Here is a 19,751-nt window from a genome sequence, read left to right as displayed (position 1 = left end):
TATCATCGTCCTTTCACAGTGGAGGAGGTCAAAGGACAGAGAGCTTAGATGATCTACCCACAGTCATACCGCTGGGAAGTGTCAGAGCCAGGACTGGAACCCGGGAGTGACTCAGAGCCTATATATTGTTTCTTTAGGTAAGAAGTGGATTTATTCAGAGAGAAACACACTCCACAGACAGAGTGTGGGCCATTTCAGAGGGCGAGAGTAGGCTCAGAGCCTGTATTCTTTTTTTTTTAGTATTTATTTATTCATTTCTTTGGCTGTGCCGGGTCTTAGTTGCGGCACGAGGCATCTTTGTTGCTGCGCGCAGGATCTAGTTGCGTTATGTGGGATCTAGTTCCCTGACCAGGAATCGAACCTGGGCCCCCTGCATTGGGAGCATAAATTCTTAAGCACTGGACCACCGGGAAAGTCCCAGAGCCTATATTCTTAACCACTCTGACCAAAAGAGCATCTTCAGACTTGGGGAAAAGTTGGACTGGATGATTCAGTTTCCAAAAAGTCTCCTCGACTGCAAAGGTCCATGGGTCCCTATCCTGTGAACTCCCACAGCACATCAGCCATCCTGTGTCAAGAAGGCTTCTGGCTTGTTCCTTGCCAGGACCCCCTCTTCACCCCCACAGGGAGCGCACCCTTCACTGAGCCCCTGTGTGAATCAGCTCTCATATCCGCTGGGGTAGCGCCAAAAGACAACACAGACCAGGAGACAAAGAGAATACACTTTATTGTTTCCAAAACAATGGCTCCAGTAGGAAGGAACACAATCATTATGCTTACAGCAGCGAATACAGGGGGGAAAGGCTAGCTTTAAAATATTTGAAAATCACTGTGTGAAAATGGTGCTTCTGGGCACCTGAGTCTTGGATCTCAACTCAGTGACTGTCCCCAGTCCTCCAATCTTCCTAATTCCATCTTTGTATTTTTAATATCACACAGCCCTGATGTCATTCATGGATGTTTATCAAGGAGGCGTGTCAGGGAGCCCAGCTGGGCAAAGTCAGAAAAGACTTGGGCCTTCAGACTGTGTCCAATGGGAGCTGAGTTCCAGAGAAACATGTCACGTTCAAAGGTTTGTTTTCTGTTCTTTTGCTGTTTGTTTTACAGTGGAAGAAACAGACAACCAGCACAAGAATGAGGGATCCTTCCTGGGTTCCCTCCTAGCATCTGTATTAAAGTTTCAAAGCGGGAAAAGTCTGCGAGACAGGGGGTCCACACAGTAGCAGCCAGGGCCTACAACACAGCCCTTCCCAGCCATCACGAACCCTACATCCTCCTGAGAGGTGAGGTAGCTTCTGGGCGAGGGGGCGCCGTGGGCTGATGGCAACGGCCCTTCTAGGCTCTGGTCCTGGCTGACCTCTGTCCCAAACCCTCCGCCTTTACCCTGGAGCGTGGAGAAGAGGCCACAGGTACTGAGACACACCAAGGTTTCTGTGAAGAGTTTCCAGGAAGAAGAGGCTGAGGAGACATAAAAGGCTAGGACAGAAACCACAGGGCCAGGCAGGCCTCGTCCACAGCCTCCAGGGTAAGGGAGCCCCAGTGCCTGGGGCAGGGTGTAGGCTCGCCAGAACCCAGGGCCCCACTTGACTCAGGAAGTACAAATTCAAGTCATTCATGCAAGTCTTCCAAGGAAAGGCAATTTCTGATAATTTCTAGAAAACAGCAATGTATCCTTATCCTTATCTTTGTATCCTTTGACCAAGGACTTAGAAAGGGTTGAAAACTTGCCTGACCAACTGTAACTGCTTAATTACCATTTCCTTCACTGCTGGGATTGAATTTATTAACTACAAGACTTTGTTCTGATAAGATTTGCCAATTCCATTTTATAAGAAAGGAAATTACTTTAATTAATATAAGTTAATAATAAAACTTCAAAGTGCTACACAGCCGCAGAATTTTCCTGAAGGCAGAAACGGGGTCGGTCACTTGAATGGAGAAGTTTGATGGGGGCGTAGATGGTGGGCCTGCGTCCCCTCTTGCAGCACTTTGGGCACCTGCGGCGTTCCCGGAGGCCTGCCCTCGCTCTCACGGCCCTGTGATGTCCTGTAGCGTAAACAGGTTCTTTTCCAGGGGTCTGGAGGGGTGGATTTAATGCCCGGGGCTCACGAGGAAGGAAGAGAAGGGGGCAGCCCAGGAGCACCTAACTGGCAGGCCTGCTTCAGACTCACTGCTGTGTTCGCAGAAGGGGCACAGTGCTTGACACACAGTAGGAGCTCAAGAAATATTTATTGAACAAAAGAAGAAATGGAGAGAAAAGAAAGGTAGGTCGGATGGAAGAAAGGGCTGAATCAGAGGATGGGCCCCAAATTAAGATGCCTGCAATGACTAGATTATACCACCAGATGGCAGTGCAGGGAAATGTCCGGCCTGCAGTCCCAAGACCCCCGCCCCTTCCCCTCTGAGAAGCCACACCTCAGGCTGGGACTGAGCTCCCAATTCTGGAAATCTCTAAACCAGGTATACACCTCAGAGTTCCGAGGAAAAAAATAAAAAAGCAAAACTAAACATCACATAAAAGTGCAGTCCTCGGGGTTTTATAAAATTTGAGTCCTGACGTAGCTTAAAACTGTCCACCCCCCAGCCTTGTTCATCGTCTTGATTTTTCCCAGTTTAAATGAACTCTATGCCCTCATACTTCACACTCCCGATCTTGGTCTCGGGCAGGAGGAAGCGTCCGTCGAGCGTGAAGGCCATGATATAGGTGGCGATCTGGCCGCTGTCCTCCTCGGACTTGAGGGCCACGATGATCTGGTCATCGGTGTTGGGGATGAACTTGAAGGAGGAGAAGCCGTGCGTGGGGACCACCTCCCCCACGTGGCTGACGGAGATGTCGCCGAAGTCCTGCGCAGCACTCAGCAGCAGGTTGGTGCCCCTGCGCTCGTCATCCTCCTCACTGTAGCGCTCATGGCTGGCGCGGCGCGGCAGGAAGAACCAGCGCTGCAGTGTGTCGCTCCAGCAGGCAGACTCGTGGATGAGGTAGCCTGGGGACACACAGACCGGTCACCGCCCACCCTCCCCAGAGCCAGGGCGGCCTCGCCCCTGCACGCAGACCCTCGAGCGGCCCGGCACCGGCAGCGTCACCGTCATCTTTTCTTTAGGTTTCCATGTGCCTTTGCTCCCACCTGTCCAGAGTGACTGAGCCCGGGACAGCAGCACAGAGCCCGCGGGGCCGCGCTGAGTCTCTGCTGCGCCACTCTCTGGCCACCCTTCCTCGCCGGCTTCCCCAGCGCTGCCGAGTAGCCATGGCTGCAAGGTCTGTCTGTATTTCGCCTCCTTGGTGCTACTCAAGTGGCGCAAAGGAGAGCGCCAGGGGAAGAGGCACGAGGAACACGCAGGTCCGATCTGTGAAGATGGATCAGGGCAGGTGGGGAGAGGCTGCCTTGAAGCAGAAAAGTATGGGAAGTGAGCCTATCTGGGCGTGAAGCCATGTCCTCAGTCACATGCCCCAGGCCTAGAGGTGACCAGGCCGCTCTAAGCACCACCATCCCCACTACAAACCATGACTCTTGGAAACGAGGGCAAAAAAGCAAAGCTCTGTGCACCTGCTCCCACCACGTCAGATGCGAGGCCTGACCCCAGGGTGGCGACCGGGAGGACGCTGTAGACGGGGCTGCTGTCTGAGCCTGCCGGGCCGTCTGTCTGGGTGAGTTGGGGTGAGAGAAAAAATGTCTCATTGGCCCCTGAACCCAGTGGCCTGGTGGGAGCAACCGTCAGAGACAGCTGAATCGTCAAACAAGGAAGAAGCGAAGCCCATGCTCGGCAAGCAACACGTGGAGGCCACATGCTCGCAGCCACCCGTCTGTGCAGCGCCCGCTCGCGGGCCTGGCTCTCACCTGGCGGCCGGATCCCAGCAGCAGCCCGCAGGGCGTTGTAGCTGGACACCCAGTTCTCGTGGTCCACGCTGCCCCTGCAGCCCACCACCTTCACCCACTCCGGGTTCTCGTTCAGCACCTCCCCCGTGGCGGTGGTCCATTCCTTGCCCAGGCCGCCCACATACAGATGCTCGTCCTTCACAGCCAGCCACTCGGCTTTGAAGCCTGGGGACAGGGAGACAGGGGGCGGGCCTGAGGCGACGGCCAGCTCTCTGCTGGCCTGGCTCCGTGTGTCTGGTCAGGCAAGAGCAGAGAGCCCTCTGGGTCCGCAGCCTTGGGTGTCAGAGGTCCCTCGGGGCGGCGACAAGAGAGCAGAGGCCAGGCCAGCCTGCTGGGAGCTCCACCCCAGAGGGTAGGTGGTTGGGATCCTCTCCTTAGCGCTGACCCCACGGCATTCACGAGGCGCAGATGGGCGCCACCTCTGCCTGCTGCCTCTCCCTTCTCTCTCCCGGCCCTCCGGAGCCCCCATATCTTCCTCCCAAACTCACCCCAGAAACCCTGCTGGGACCACCCGCCTCACAACCCACGTGAACCCTGCTGCGCCCTGCACAGCCAGAAAGGCCCACCCTCCACTCACAAATCTCCGCGGACCCCAAGCTCCCTGTTTCTCGAGCCGTCAGCCCCGACTCAGACTACGCCCAATCCTAGGAAAGTGCAGGGAAGTGTCAGTCGCACAGAACGCGCCTGCGGTCCTTGAGGCCACACCTGACACATCCCTGAGTCAACTATGTGCAGGCGGCCAGAGCTAAGCGGGGCTTGGCGCGGGGGCTCATGGTAGCCACGCCAAACAGCATTTGTTTTCTTAGATGGATTTACTTACTATGAGCTTAGTTTTGAAGGCTGTGTGGGTGCTTTGTTCTTCTAGCGTATTCTCACCTGTTCCTACACCGTGCTCTAAATTGTGCTTGCTTTGCAAATGTTTTGCAAATTTCCTGCCAGCCCGAGGAGCTGGGGCTGCAACCCTCCCTGCAAGATGCTTCTCTGCAGGTGGCTCTGGATGACGGACCACAGGGCAACCCTGAGCTCCCTTTATCCAAGGGGCAAACAGAACTACTGGATGGTGCCCTACACGCCCTGACAGCCTGAGGCAGGAAGCGGACAGCCAATGCTTTCAATAAAACGGTGGCTGAGATAGTCCTGCCAACCTGCCCAGACTTGAGCACACTTGGGAGAGATTTTTATCACCAGGAGAGGGGGAGGAAGAGGGGCGGGGTAGGGCCTGGCAGCGGCCCAGGGAGTTAATGCGATTCCTCCTTTGACCTCAGGCGCCTGCGGTGGAGTTTGGCTTTCTAGAAGGTGCGGACCCACCCGAGGGCACAGGCACGCGCAGAAGTTGGTGCCAACTCTCCTGCCGCCCTGTCCGAAGGCTCTGGGCACTCAGGCTCCCTCTCGCAGCTCTCCTATCCACCTGCTGGCAAACAGCAGAGCAGTGGGGCACAGCCGATGCCAGAGGTCCAGATTCCACTCAAGGGGTGGGGGGCGGTCACTGCTGCTCACACAGACCTTCCTTCTGCTGGGTTTTCAGAAAGGAGACATTTGCTTTTTAATAAAGTCTTCGTTCAAAATGAGAAAATCTGACAACCCGGCTTTAAAGGTGAGGCATGTGGAGGGTGCAGGACGCAGAAAGGGGTGGTTCCTGGGGGCAGTGAGAGCAGCGGCGGCGGAGCCCAGCCCCGCTCCTGGAGAGGCCCTGCCTCCCCCGCAGGCCCCCAGCAGAAGCTCGCGCTCCTGGACACAGATTTGGTCCGAGGTCTCGGAGGCTTCTGCTCACGCTCTGGGGGCCGCAGGTCAGAGGCAGGGAGGAGACTAGATCTCCCTGACGTCCCCTCCCTCTGGACCCGTGACTGCTTCACTGCACACGTGCGCAAACCAAGCCCGCTGAGGCTGACCCAGGACCTGTCCTCTAGCACTGCAACGAGCCCAGGGGACAGATGGCCCGACTGACCTTTCCCCACGGTTCCGTCGCCGTCGGACAGGATCACCCAGGGCACGGCCTTGGAGCCTTCGATCTGGTAGACAACACCTGTCCGGTCATCCACGGAGTAGAGCTTCCCATTGAAGACAATCAGATCCGACAGCTCCATGCCCCGCCCCTTTTCCGCCAGGTGGGACTCCAGGACCTCGCGGCCTTGGTCCCACTCCACGGCCACCCTGTCCCCACTGTCTGACAGGGTCAGATAGCCCTTCTTCAGGTAACTGACCCAGGTGTTTTCCTCCTGGGCCCTTGACTCCGTGTCCAGGTCGGCAATGACAGCGATTCTGTACCGAGTCCCGCCCGGTGTCCTCTGGGGGGCTGATAGGGGGTAGGTGTCATTGTACCGGTCAGCGGATGCCTGGCCGAGCCTCCAGTTGTGGGCATTGGGCACGGGGGGCCGGCCAGCAGGAGGGCGGTGGGCGTAGAGCAGCCAGAGGACGGCGGCACCCAGGAAGGATGGCAGGATCACCTTCCAGCGGGGGCGGAAGCGGGGGTCTGCGGCCTTGGTCATGGACGCCAGCACGGGAAGGCCCCCCACGCTGATCCGGAGGGAGTGCATAGACTCATTCCATTCCAGGGGGTCGGAGGGCTGGACGGGCATCAGACTGAAGGGCAGGCAGGACCTGCAACCCAGGGGGAGAGGAGAAGTCAGCGACGGGCCAGGCACAGCGCTTCCCGCTTCTGTGAGGGCACACGGTCTGAGGCCACCTCAACCAGGGTAAAGAGCACTGCCGCGACTCTGTGCCATTACTACTCCCGTGGCTTAAGTAAACCCCGACTCTAGCAGTATCTGTGTTTACTCTTATTCAGCAAGAAGAAAAGTCTTTCCAAAGCAATGTTATTCCATCTCCTCTATCCCAGCTGGCAAGACAGAAAGCTCGGTGAGAGAAGGTTCCGTGCTTTGCAATCTTGCGGGAGGGGCAGCACGTGCTGGGGAGTGGGGTGGGGGTCAGGCAGGACAGGGTAACAGAGAGAGTACAGGTCTGCATTTTAATCCAAGGTCACCTCAGCCGAGAAGCCCTCCCTGACGGCTCTGCTCCCGACGACGGCACTCTCCATCCCCTTCCCTGGCATCTGTCACCACCTGACATCATGTTATAGTTATCAGTTTGTTCACCTGTGTCCCCAACTCCTAGAACAGTGCACAGTGCAGACGCATGCTCACTGAGTGAGTGAGCTGTTACTTCCTCCTGGGTTACGTTTCTGTAACATTCAAATATCAGTATAAAACACATTCAATCCAAACAAAAATAGTTCTGGTTTTGGCAACGTCCGTCCCCTGGCGTCTTTCTGTAATGCAAATGGCTGAGGGACCAGAGTCTGAGGGGCCCTCACCGACTGGAGCCCAGCGTGTCGGCTCCAAGGACAGCGTGCTCGCCACAGCCCATTCCCTGGGCACAGCTCGAGGCACAGCTCCAGAGCGGGTTGTAGCGGCCAGGAACAGCAGCTCCTGTCCCCGGCATAGAGCACGCAGCTCAGCGAGGCCACAGCGGCACCAGGCCGGCGCTGTCTCCGGGGCGGAATCAGCAGAACGCCAGCCCTCGGCCGCTCTCAGTCTCGGCCTCCAGCTGTAACTCAGTAGGTCTCAGCCTGAGAAACTTCCCTCGGGCCACGGAGCATTTCTGCCTTGGCCCCCAAAACAACCAACCGTGTGACTTTCCGTGCAGATGCCCCTCCCTCCACCAGGCAGCAGCTGGGAAGGCTGTGGGGTCTCACGGGGATCTGGCGGCTCTGTGTCACCCCCCACCCTTTGCCCCCCAAATGCAGAGCATGAGGCCCCACTCCTAGGATGGAAAATCACAGCAACGGGTCCACATGGAAACCAGGCCTTCCCCTTCCCTTGTTTTTTGGACATTCTTAGGTTTCGGCCACAGGGTCAAGTGCAGAAAAGTGACTTCTAAGGAGGAAGCAAGACGCGTGAGGCCCTGCAGAACGGCCTCGGAGCCTTCGTCTCCTTCCCTGGGCACTGGCTCCCAGCTCCCCTCCTGGGAGAGGGCTCCCTCCTCCCCCAGGAAGCAGCCCCCCAAATTGCCATGCAGCTGCAAGCTGGTCGCTGAGGACTCCGCGGGAGAAACAGGAGTCCCAGCCCCTCCTCTGGTCTCGCCAAACCCAGGCTTCAAAAGCACAGCCAGGCCGAAGCTGCCCTGTGTCCACGTCCAGCCCAGCGTCACCACTGAGCTCTCAATGCCTGCATCTCACCTCCTAGTCAGAATTCTGCCTGCATTTCTAACATGCACTCGCCCACAAATCCTCCCCCCACAGGAAGAGAGGTGGTGATGGAGGACGGCCATAGTTGCAGTTGCCCTGGTCAAAACTTTCATCGAAACCTTGGGAGGTGGAACTTTCCACCTGAACATACTTTGACAGTAAGTTATGAACCACCACCACCTCGAAAAGCCTAGGCACAGCCCTGGTTCCCCTCCTCGCAGCACCTGCTCCGCCAACAGGCCCTAGCGATCCGGCCACCCCTCTCCTCCCCATCGGCTCCCATCTGCTCTCACGGCCCCTTCTCACTGCAACCACACAGGCCGCCCTCCAGCCCCTGCTGCCACTCCCCTCCCTGACAGCCACTGGTGCCCCGCAGCCAGCGACACCTGCTATTCAAGCCAGTCCCTCTGGCCACGTCATTCCCTGCTTCGTGAGCAAACCCTCGCTACTTACACGACCCCTGCCAGCCCTCACCTCTCCCCAGCGACTGGCCACGCCAGCCTCCCTTCTGTCCCGATGGCCCAGCCGGCCCTCGTCCCCCAGACAGGGCTTGCCATCCTCCCGCCCCGGCTCCTGGCTGTCTCGCTTTCACCTCCTCAGAAGGACTTCCCTGCCCACCCTGTGCCCGCCCACCCTCTACCCCACAGCATCCAGTGCTGAAGGAGTGAAAAATACACCCACTTCCTGAGCAGCCCCTCAGCGTCTTGCCCCTGAGCCCCACCTTAGTTACGCGCAAGCCCATGGCCCTGGATCAGTCCCTGATGGTCGAGTTGCCTCCTGGTCACAGAGCCGCAGGTGCAGTGGACACAGTGTCTGCCAGTGAAGATGTGTCGCCATTGCGATGTGGCGTCCTCACCGCCCCCGGTCAACCCTCTCCCCGTCCCTGAGTCACTATCCTCACTGTCACCAGTGATCCTGTCCCATCTTCCGCCCACTCGCACCCAGTAGAGAATCTGAGGCCACGGTCCAGGAGCCAGTGAAGCCCGCCGGCCACCCAGCCCTGGTCCGGGAGGAGCGCCTCCTGCTCAGGCTCAGTGCAGCCCTGCCTCCTCTTCTGGTTCCTTCCCGCCGTCTGGACTAGTCCAAATCTCCCATCCGAGTCACCGCTCTATCTCCAGATTACACTCGCAGGTACACTGAAAGCGCTCAGTATGTTAGTGGATGAAGGTGAATCCATGAATCTACGAATGAATGGAGAGCCCGCCCCCACCCTGTGACACCTCTGTTCCCCCCCCCCCCTTAACCATCCTGGAACAGCATTCACTCTCCCGTCCATGCCAGGGTCTGCCCCCTGCCCCCAGAGATGACCCACCAATAGGCCTGCTCGGGGGGCCCAGCCCCGAGATCAGCCCGTAGGGTGTCTTGTTGCACCTCCTGCCAGCAGGCACGGGGATGTGAGTTGTGACCTGTCTGTGGTCCTCCTCCTGCCTGTCTCTTCTCAGACCCCAAGGCTGGCTCCTTCCCTGCCACCCACCTCTTCTCCTGAATCCATACCTTCCGAGCCTGAATCTTTCCCCGGAATCCAGGCTAGGAGCCCAGCTGCCGAGCTTCCTGTGGCCGGAGCAGGTTCCCCTCAGGAACATACTGCTGGCTGAGAGCACTCCCAGCCCTCAGGGGTCATCCTCAGTCAAAATCACTCACTTCCTCACATCCAGGCAGGTGCCAGGTCCCCTCACCCGTCTGTACCCCAGCTCTGGATTCCCGCCCCCATGGTCTCTGCCCTGGTCCTGTCTCACCTTGGCCTCCTGATGACCCAGACCGTCCGGGTCCAACCTGAGTTCTGCCACTTACCAGCCGCATGACCTCAGACAGGTGCCCTGGCTTCTCTGGGCCTCCGTCTCTCCACGCGTGGACTGTGTCTGTGGCGTGCTGGCTTCCCGGCGCCACGGCCGCGGGCTCAGATGCTGTAGGCCTGGGCGCTGACTGCCTGCCGCTGGCTGGCTGCTTTGTTCCTCACTTTACTAGCACCTTCGCCCACCTGCTGGGGGGGGTGCGGCTTTGCAGGCAAAGCTGGCTAGGTGCCTGCCCATCCCTGCAAGCACCAGGCATGGCTGCAGAGTCAGTGACCTGGACAGCCTGCAAAGCTGAGAATATCCATGCTCCTTCCCCCCCAGGAACAGATCCCCAGGCTAGACCCTCCCCAATCTATCCTGCACACAACTGACAGAAAGATTTTCCTAAAAAGTGAAACTTTACTAGCCCCCAACGCCTTCCTGCTAAAGGACAAGCTCCGCAGCCTGCAGGGAAAGCCTCATCGCCTCGCGTGCGCTCCCCACGCACAGCATGTTGTCTGCGATCCCACGATCCGTGTGCTGAAGTCCTGCCTGGGATGCCTTCTCCACCCGGCCACACGGAACCACCTAGAAGTCCCTGGCTGTCCCATGAGAGTCATGCCTCCGCTGTCCCTTCCCCCTCCTGCCCTGCGTCTATGAAGTGCCCTTCCCCCACCAGTAAGCGTCCCTCCTGCGGGGGGGCTGACACTGGTCCCAGAGGCACCCAGGCCGAATCCCAGAACCTGTGACTGTCTCCTTCTACGGCAACAGAGACTCTGCAGATGAGAGCAAGTCAAGGGCCTTGCAATGGGGAGATTATCCAGGTGGGGCCGCAAATGCGACGTGTCACAGAAGGGAGACAGAGGGAGACTCGATGACTAAGAAGAGGCCCACAGCCAAGAAACGTAGGGGACCCCCAGAAGCCGGAAAGAGGAGAGGACGGATTGCCCCCTGGCGCCTTCAGTGGGAGCGTGGCCTTGCCCACACCATGATTTCAGCCCAGTGAAATGACATTCAGATGGACTTCTGGCCTCCAGAACTACGAGGGCCAGTGAAGATGTGTCACCATGTGTTCTTTTCAGCCAGCAAGTTTGTGGTGATCTGTCAGGGCAGCCCTAGAAACCAACGCACCCCTGATGTGCCTGCCGCGCCTCTGTGTGAGGCCTCTCTCTGGGCAGGGGCTCTGCCATCTGTCTGGCTGCGATCCGGTCCACAGCCTCCCCACTTGACTCTGAGCCCAGGAGCGAAGGGGCTCTGCTCAGTCAGGTTGGCTCCCAAGACCTAAGGACACCTGGGGTTCGATCACCTTTTGTTAAATAAACAATCATTCAACTGCTCTCAGTGACAGGAGAACTCAGGCTGCCTTCCAGAAAATCCCTTTAGCTTCACCACTGGATCAAAGCCCAACCTTGGTCTCCATCCCTCCTTTAGGATCCCAAGGAATTACTTTTATTTTGTAGAAAAGAAAGTTTACAATCACATGCGTTTTCACGCCATGCCACGGTCTGCTGGTTTATCACCTAAAACTGATGGCGAGCTGCCTGTAGTGTCTTGTTGCTGGAGGTCTGGTGCCAAGCGAGAGCTTGCATTTTCATTAAAAAACCAAACCAAACCAAACCAAACCACGAGAACCAAGAGAAACGAGCCAGCGCAGGTGAGAGGTGAAATGGACAAAGCTGTCCCCAGTTGGGCCGGGCTGACGCTTCTCCCCCTGCCCACGCACCTCCAAACACTACGCAGGTTAAATGTCTGCTTTAGTGTAACAAGAAGTTTGTCAGTCCCACCACGTGCAGCATGATGGGCTGACTTTATATAACCCGGGAAACTGGAACCGAGTTGCTGCAGTAAAAAGTCACAGGCTCTTTCACCAGCCAGGCTCGCCTGTTGAGGGGCCCTGCAGCCAAGTCCTCTCCTGCTCAGAAACCCCAGGGCACGGCACCCCTGCTGGCTTCCTTCTCCATCGCCAGCCCCACTGCAACATCCACAGAAAGAAGTCGCTGATTGTCAAGGGGCAACAACCATCCAGGAGGCTCGAGTCCTAATTTCCTTCCCGGTCCCCCCTCTTTAGGGTGGGTATCAAGAACGGCTCACTGACACTCATGCTTTTCCGGTTTCTGTCAAACTTCCTTAGAAAACAGGCCTGAAACAGCCAGGGGTGGCATTGGGGTCTGTCCACTTGCTAGTGGGTTCCCAGGCCCAAGGAAGGCGGTACGACCTCTTCCTGCATGTCTGTCCAGGGTGACGCCACCTCCCCAACCCAGAAGCAGGAGCCCCTCCGAGGTCTGGTTACGGTTAAGAATGAGGACGGGCTCCGACACCCCTACCTCCACGGGCCATCCTTGCGCCTTTCGCCACTGGACTTAGCAGGGCTTAGACAAAAGCGGGCGGCAACTCTGGACACAGCTGAGGGCCTCTTTCTGTAGCTTCCTTTAGGAACACGGGTGTGACAGGTGGCAGGGCAAACAGGTTTAATGACAGCTGCCAGGGCAAAACTCCTCCCCTTCAGGATCTAGGGAGGCAGGAAGCTACAGGAGGCCCCTCCCAGCTCCCTGTCGCCCAGAGTGGCGGCCACTCTCCTCCCAGCCTCTCACTCCTGCAGAGCAGCTGCCTTCCCTTCCCTGCCTCGGTCTCTGATCTGAAGGGTCCCGGAGAGCGGCATCCAGACAGCAGACGGGCCTCAGAGTTCCTGCTCTGCTCACTGCCCAAGGGCACTTCCTGGTTAGAAAGTCAAGAGCTAATCCCGTCGACATCACTGACTCTTTGGGGCTGCAAAGACAGAGGCCAAGGGCTTCAAAGCCGCAGCGAGACAGCATCTCAAAGGATGCGGGTGATGTGTCTCAGCTCCTTGAGAATGTGACCTGATTCATGGCATTCTTCTGTTCTGGACTCGCCAAGGCTTACTATTTTGTATTTGAAAAGTCCATTTCAAATTTGGACAGGGTGGGCAGCAGAAGGAAACCAGGGAGGAAGGAAAAGGTCCCAGTAGTCCAGTATGTCCTTTAGGGACTCCTGAGGTCAGGGCTGACTCTGCGTGCTACCTAGCTCTGCACCTCCCCTGACTCCTCTCCTTCTCTGCAAACAGGCATTCACAACTGCTTACTGAATCCAGTTAAATACACTTTGAGATAACTTAGTTTTCAGCCCTCTGTCTTGTTTTGAAGTCGCTACCCAAGAGGAGTGAGTTCGTTTTCTGCTGCTGCTGTGACAAATCACTGCAGACTCAGCAGCTTAAACACCACAAACTTTTCAGTCTTGCAGGACAGAAGTCTGACGTGGGTCTCACTAAAATCAAGGGCTGTGTCCCCTCCTGAGGGGCTGGTGGAGAACCTGCTTGCTGGCCTTTTCCAGCTTCTCATGCCGTCCACATTTCACGGCCCCCTCCTCCACCTTCAAAGCCGGCAATGTTGCATCCCTCTAGCCTTCCTGCCATCATTTCCCTCTGAAGTTCTCCTGTCTCCCTCTTCCACTTTTAAAGACCCTGTGATTACACTGGGACCACCTGAATAATCCAGGATGATTTCCCTATTTAAAGGTTGCCGGTTAACAAGCTTAATTCTGTCTGCTACCTTAATCTCCCTTCGTCACGTGATATATTTGTAGATTCTGGGGGGTCAGGATGTGGACACCTTGGGGGGGCATTATTCTGCCAACCACAAGGAGGGAGACAGGGAAAGAACCTCCAGCTTTTCCCAAGGGGCAGGGCCATTCACACATGGCTCTGTCTCTGGGGCAGGGGCACAGTGCCAGGTCCATCCACAGTTCTGCAGTTATCCCACCACAGTAGGGCTGCGTGAGCTTCAGTTGTATCGTTAATGTTATACTTGGAGGATTTTTAGCAAAAAGTTATCTTCCCAGTTGGAAGTGAGGTCCCAAACAAAACCACACATCATTGGGGTTGCTTCCCAGAGAGCCCACAAATATGGGGACACAATCACCCCACGATCGACCTGAGTCAGGGCTTGCTCCCACAGTGGAGGTGCACTTGCAAGAACCCATCTTCTCCCCCACTTTTCTCAGTGGCCATCATCACTGGGACTCATTCAACCCTTGGGACCCCTTGGAGCCCTTCTGGGTGGGCTCCAACCTCACCCTCACTCTCACACCGCCAGTAACCGTAGCTGCATCTGGTCTGGCCTCGTCTGCACACTGCCATCTGGAGCCCTACTCCGGCCTCATTCCCCACGACCCATCCTGCCGGCTGAGCACGAGTGGAAGTAGGGCTCTGCTTCAGAACCTGGAGCTGTGAGTTCCACCTAATGACTGGACTTACTACAGAGAAACACGTAGGATTCAAAAAAAAAAAAAAAAAAAAAAACTGTAGAAAAAGAGAAAACCGAACATCTTCCCAAACAGATTTCTCTATTATCAGGATTATTTTTTCCTAATTGATCACCTTGGTCTAATAAAAAGGAAAATCAACATAAAAGTCCTTAAAGATCAATATGAAAGTTTTAGATTCCCCTAATGTTGGCATTTAATAAGATCTTTCCGGGAATCTCCACAGTCCGGAGTGTTACTGGAGGGAAAAGAATAATCACTGGCTTTTTTTTTTTTTTCTGTGTCCTAGGTACCATTCCACAAACATCTGAACAATAGAGAAATGACTTCCTTATCATAGTGCAGAGCTATTTCAGGACTCTGGACCACATTCCCAGAGCTGAGATACTCTTGTTTTTGAAGGAGAAAACACTAGGGCATTGATCCACCTACCCCCCCCCCACAGCTGCCATGAGGATGGCCACATTGCTGCCTGGGAAGTCCCGCGACTCAGATGAAAGGGGCGTGTGTCTGCGGCAGCCTCCAAGTGCTCACCTCAAAGGCCACATTCAGGGAGCGGGGTGGACACAGCCGCTCCTCCTGCACCCTCGGTCCCTCCTCCCTGCCTCTGTGGCTCGGGAATGCCTGGCACATGCTCAGGGTGCCGTCAGACCGGCATGTAAAAAATCCCTCAAGTATCAACGGCTTAAAGTCTATGACACTGCTGTGGGCTATGAAAAAAAGGTGTGACCTACATTTGGTGAACATCTTTAGGGGGAAGATAGGAGACTTTCAGCTAATAGAAGGTATCAATCAGATCATATGGTGGCACAAAGTATACTCGCACGCACGGGATTTCCTCCACCACCCTGTGACGTCACAGTGCCTTCTGTGAGCAGATGAGAAATTTGGATGAGAAAGAGTGAGAAGACAGAGAATCCTGTTCCCAGACCACTGCAGTGGCCTCATGACAGCTCCTGAACAAGTCTACACTTCCCCTGAGTCCTCTCCCGAAGACACTCTCAGGACGCAGCCCCTACCAAGTGCAGAGGGAGGGGCTGGCCAGTCAGTGTGCCTCTCAGGCCGAATAGAGGGCTCATTGAGGCCGGCAGGGAGGGGTCCCCCGGGGAGGCTGCTGGTTGCTCTGGGAGGTGCCCCACCATGCCCACAGGCTCAGGCTGGGCCGTTCCACTGAGAGGCCTGTGGGGTGGGGCTGGGGGCTGGAGGAGGGCCCACAGCCTAATCCAGGAAGATCTTTCTCAATCAAGCTCCTCAAAGGGAGAGGAGGGAGAGGCTGCAGAGACACCCCCCGCCCCAGGCTCCTGAAGGACTGCAGCACTGGCTTCCTTCTCATGGACCCCCTGTGACCCCACGCTTTGGTCAAGTTTTGGTCCTTACACTGAAGAGCCAGCAAGATTCAGTCGACACCAGGAGATGCGCGCTCCCAAACCTACAATCTGTTGAGAACGTGGTGGGAAAAGATGTCAAGCACATACCGCGAGACAGGCAGGCAAAATGGAGCAAGAGTGCTAAGGGACACTGGTCTCCTGGGGGACACGCAGGTGCCCGGGAAAAGATGTGCCTGGCAGACAGAAGGGTGAGCGCAGGTGCAGGTGCCTGCCAAGCCTAGGGACATGAAGGCAAGCGAGAGGCATCCAAGCGGCAAGGATGGGCAAGAGGTGCCTGTCCCAGGGATGGTGCCCATCCAGGCCAGATGGGAGGCTGGGAGGAGGGGAGAGGGGAGGATGCACAGTTTGGGTGCAAAAGGAAGAGAAGTGCTGAAGGGAAGGAGAGGAAGGCCTGCTGGGGTGGGGAAGGCTGGCCTGCTGAGGTATGACAAAGTGCCAGTCAGAGAGGGGAGGGCTCCCTAACTGGTTAGGCGAGGCCCTGCGTAGGTCAGAGGAGCAGCAATGAAATCACAGCAGGCAGGGGAGGGTCGTTCTCAAGGATAGTTAAGCGTCAGAAAGGAAATGCGTCCTTCAGGGTCAGAGGGGGTGATGTCCCACCCTAGTCAGAGCGGGGAGGTGTCCACAAGTCGGGGGTTGGGGCGGGGGGGAGTCTTGCAAGTCTGAGAGGGAGGAGTCCTGCAGTCAGAAAGGGTAGGAGTGCCGCCGTCAGACGGGATAGGTATCTCATAAGTCAGAGGGGGGGAGGTGTCCCGCAAGTCAGAGAAAGTAAGAGTCTTACAAGTCAGAGAGAGGAGGTGTCCGCCACCAGTCGGGAGAAGAGGACAGTTTCTCAAGAGTCAGAGGGAGGCGTCCCACCACAGTCAGCGAGTCAGGGGGCAGGGGCCCCGCTCAGTCAGATGGGGAGGGATCCTGCGGGGCCGGGGTCGGGACGCGGCGGGGTCGGAGGAGGCGGCGGGCGCCGGCGGCCGCGGGCAGGCCGTCACTCACCCGGTGCGGGCTGGCTCCGGGGCCCGCGGGCGGCGGGGCCTCGCTGCGGGAAGTGCCGGGACCTAGCGAGCGGCCGACTTCCGCCCGGCGTGCTCGCCCCGCCTCCGGGCAACACGCTCCCGGCAGCCTCTGTTCTGCGGCTGCGCGCCGGTCGCCGAGTCGGCTGCTGGGAGTTGTAGTTTTTGCTGCTCAGCGAGCGGATCCGGGAGGAGGAGCCGCCGGCCAGGGGATAGAACGGAGGGAGGGGCGCTGGAGTCTGCGCCCACCCGCAGGCTATCTCCGCCGCGTTATTCCGGAACGTTGGCCAAGGCAAAATGGGAAGGGGGTGGGATGAAGGCTATGAGGAAGGGGTTATCATTCCTCGAGCTGAAATTACAGGACGCCTCTCCTGGAGGCAGAGAAGCGTGGGCCCCTTTCTGCCACCCTCATTCTCGGAGAGCCCCTCTCCTTGGCTCTTCTAATCGGCCACATCGGAATGTTGATCCGTTTCCAAAGCAAAGATCAGATCTACAGGCTGTACTGTCCTGGGAGGTGGAGGGTCCTGGGGATGGGGTGGAGGTTTCGCTGCCACTGGTTGGCAATCAACGAATCCTCTCCCAAATCAGGGTCTCTGATTCATCTCGTTTTGCCAGTCTCCTCCCCAGCCCCCGGGGCTGTTTTGATGGAAGTGTTAAAAGGTATCCTGGCCCTTCACCCCCCAAGTCCTGCAATGTGCCTATTTCAGAAATCCTGAAAAAACCTGGTAGCAGTGGCGCGTCACCCAAGAGCTTGACTAGGAGGGTGCCTCAGTGCTCTGCGGGTCTGCACCTGATTCAGCCTTTCGCTGCCTGCAAACAGCCTCGTGTCTCCCAAGAGCTTACAGATGCACAAGGGAAAAATTCAAATTATATAAATGGTGCACAGTGAAAAACAACCCCCGGTCCCGTTCTGCATTCCCTACCCAGAGGCAATCACTATTACTAGTTTCTTCCTAGAGGTATTTTATGACACACAAACTAATCATAAACACATATATTAAATTACCTTGTTAAAAAAATGGAAATGTGCTGAACATGGTTCTGCATTTTTTTGGGGGGGGGAACCTTCTTGAATTCATTTGTTCCATACACCATATATACTGTTATTATTATAAATTCTTCAAATCTTTTATTTATTAAGATATCTAAATCTATATATGCCTCCCAGCTTAAGAACTAAAACCTTAGCCCTGTTCTCCTGAAAGCTCTTTTGCTACTCCTCCCTCTTCCCAATTCCCTCCCATCCCAAGAGGTAATCACAATCTTGAATGTTGCATTAATAATCATTCTCCTGCTTGATTTTATAATTTTAGCAAATAGGTATGTATCCCTAAACAACATATATACCTATTATAACTTTTACAACAATGAAATAAAACTCTATGCAGTGGATGAAAGATCAGGTCGCTCCAGAGGTATTATCAGGTGTATTAATTTTGCCCACTGATGGCATTAAATGTCTTTTCATTGCCTGATTACTAAGAGTTTGTGTTTGTTTCTTATATTTTTCGGTCGTTTCTATTTCTTCTTCTGGAGATGCCCCAATATCTCTGTGCTCTTTTTAGGAAAGAATCCATCTTCCCGCATTGATATGTATGCAATGCCAGTTTTGTCATAGATCAAGTTTCCATATACACATGGGTCTGTCTGGGGGCTTTCTGTTGTACTGATATAATTTCTCATAGTAGCTCCAATATCACTTTCCTCATCATTACCTCTTTATAATAAGCCTTCATATGTTGCAGGACAATTCCCCACTCCCTCCCACTATATCCCACCCACCCCAGCCTTTTAGGATTTTGAATGGGATTGCTGTGAATCTGTAGATTAATTGGGAGAGAATTGAGATTTTTATGGTGACGAGTCTTCTACCCACGAGCATGGTTTGCCTTTCTATTTACCGAGGTCTTCTTTAACGTCTTTCAATAAGGTTTGTAATTTTTCACTTCACATTAATGCTTGTTCCATATCATTATATAGAGAGCTGCTTCATTCTCTAGAGAGCCACGTGGTATTCCGCTGTGTGGATGTCCTGTAATTTCTTTTACCAGGCCCCTAATGATGTCCTTTTAGGCTATCTGTGATCTTTCTACATTACAGTGATGCTTCCGGACAAATCCCAGAACTTACTTATTTGAGCACAGTTATAAGTATATCTGTAGGATAAATTCCTAGAAGAAAAATGATTAGATCAAAGGGGACTTGCATCCTCTGGTGAATAGACACTGCCTTCCCGGGAGGCTGTGGCATGGAATTGCCTTCCTCCCAGTCTACAATCATGTACAACCAGGTTTTCCTTCTGATTTTCATTGTCCTTGTCTTCTTTGCATCCTAGGAGACTTCACCGTGACCTTCTCCTGGAAATTCTCTCCTCCTTTTGTTTCTGTGGCTTTGCATAAAAAACTAAAAATTCTTCACTTTAATTGTTCATTCACGTGTCTACTTACTCATTCACTCATTCATTTCAGAGTGAAATGCCTAGCATCGTGCAGTCCACCAGGGGGCCCTCCTATTTTGTACATCAAGTAAAGTAGTATTACCTAACCGGTCCGTCTAGGACTATCTCTGTGTAACTGAAAGTGCTGGAAAGGAATTCCCAAAATAGGGGAGTAAATGTTGAGAGATGGAGAAACCGAGGCATGGGGCATTTAACGTCTTGATTAGAGTCAGACAGCATATAAAGGGCAAAAGTAAGACAGTGAGTGTATTTTCCTCTCTCCGACCTCCCATCTTGGCATGGAGTCCAGAGGGCAGTCCTTCTCATAGTGAGAGTGTCTTCTCCAGGTGTAAGGATCACAGCAGATTAGCCTGTTGCATCCTTGCAGTCGCCAATCTGATTCCCACCTGCCCCCAACCCTTCCAGAACACCAGCAGCGCCATCCAGGAGCAATGAGGGTGGGCCAGCGGCCAGGGAGGCTGGGTCTGCCTGCCAAGTTTCCATCTCAGCTCCTTTCCCAACTCCTCACGGAGGCTCTCCCACACCCATCCCTTGGCAGTGGGACGCCACCATCCTAGCCTGCCTGTAGCTACCCTTTGAAACGGAATTCAAGAGTTTGCAATACCAGTCTCTGCCCTTGCCAGTGGGATGGCTGGGCAGCCTGGCCCAAAATAGCTGGGAGAGGCAGAATGTTAGGGCCCCAGAGGGAAAAAATCACAGCGCCGCTAATGACAGGCTGTGCTTATCTGGAACCGAGCGCCTTGCCGACGTTAACCGAGGTCACGTAGTTTTTTCCGAGGATGAGAAAACAAGC

General features: G+C 55.3%; 1 protein-coding gene across 2 annotated transcripts; it reads right to left on the bottom strand.

Moving 5' to 3' along the window:
• Positions 1-719: 719 nt before the first annotated feature.
• CANT1 (calcium activated nucleotidase 1) lies at positions 720-16,724 on the bottom strand. Of its 2 annotated transcripts, XM_079904927.1 has the most exons (5): positions 15,486-15,566; positions 14,843-14,976; positions 5,821-6,473; positions 3,837-4,040; positions 720-2,984 (listed from the first exon to the last, which is right to left on the bottom strand). In XM_079904927.1, coding segments are annotated over exons 2-5 (1,230 nt in total). In that variant the 5' UTR covers positions 14,845-14,976; positions 15,486-15,566; the 3' UTR covers positions 720-2,613. The 2 variants fall into 2 exon arrangements, with proteins under 2 accessions (XP_079761053.1, XP_079761054.1); XM_079904928.1 differs by lacking the exons at positions 14,843-14,976; positions 15,486-15,566 and adding an exon at positions 16,484-16,724.
• Between the last annotated feature and the right edge of the window lie 3,027 nt (positions 16,725-19,751).

The sequence above is a fragment of the Stenella coeruleoalba genome, assembly GCF_951394435.1.
Source record: "Stenella coeruleoalba genome assembly, chromosome: 19".
NCBI lineage: Eukaryota > Metazoa > Chordata > Mammalia > Artiodactyla > Delphinidae > Stenella > Stenella coeruleoalba.
The sequence above is the reverse complement of the archived record's forward strand: the minus strand, read 5'-3'. Positions and strand labels throughout refer to the sequence as shown.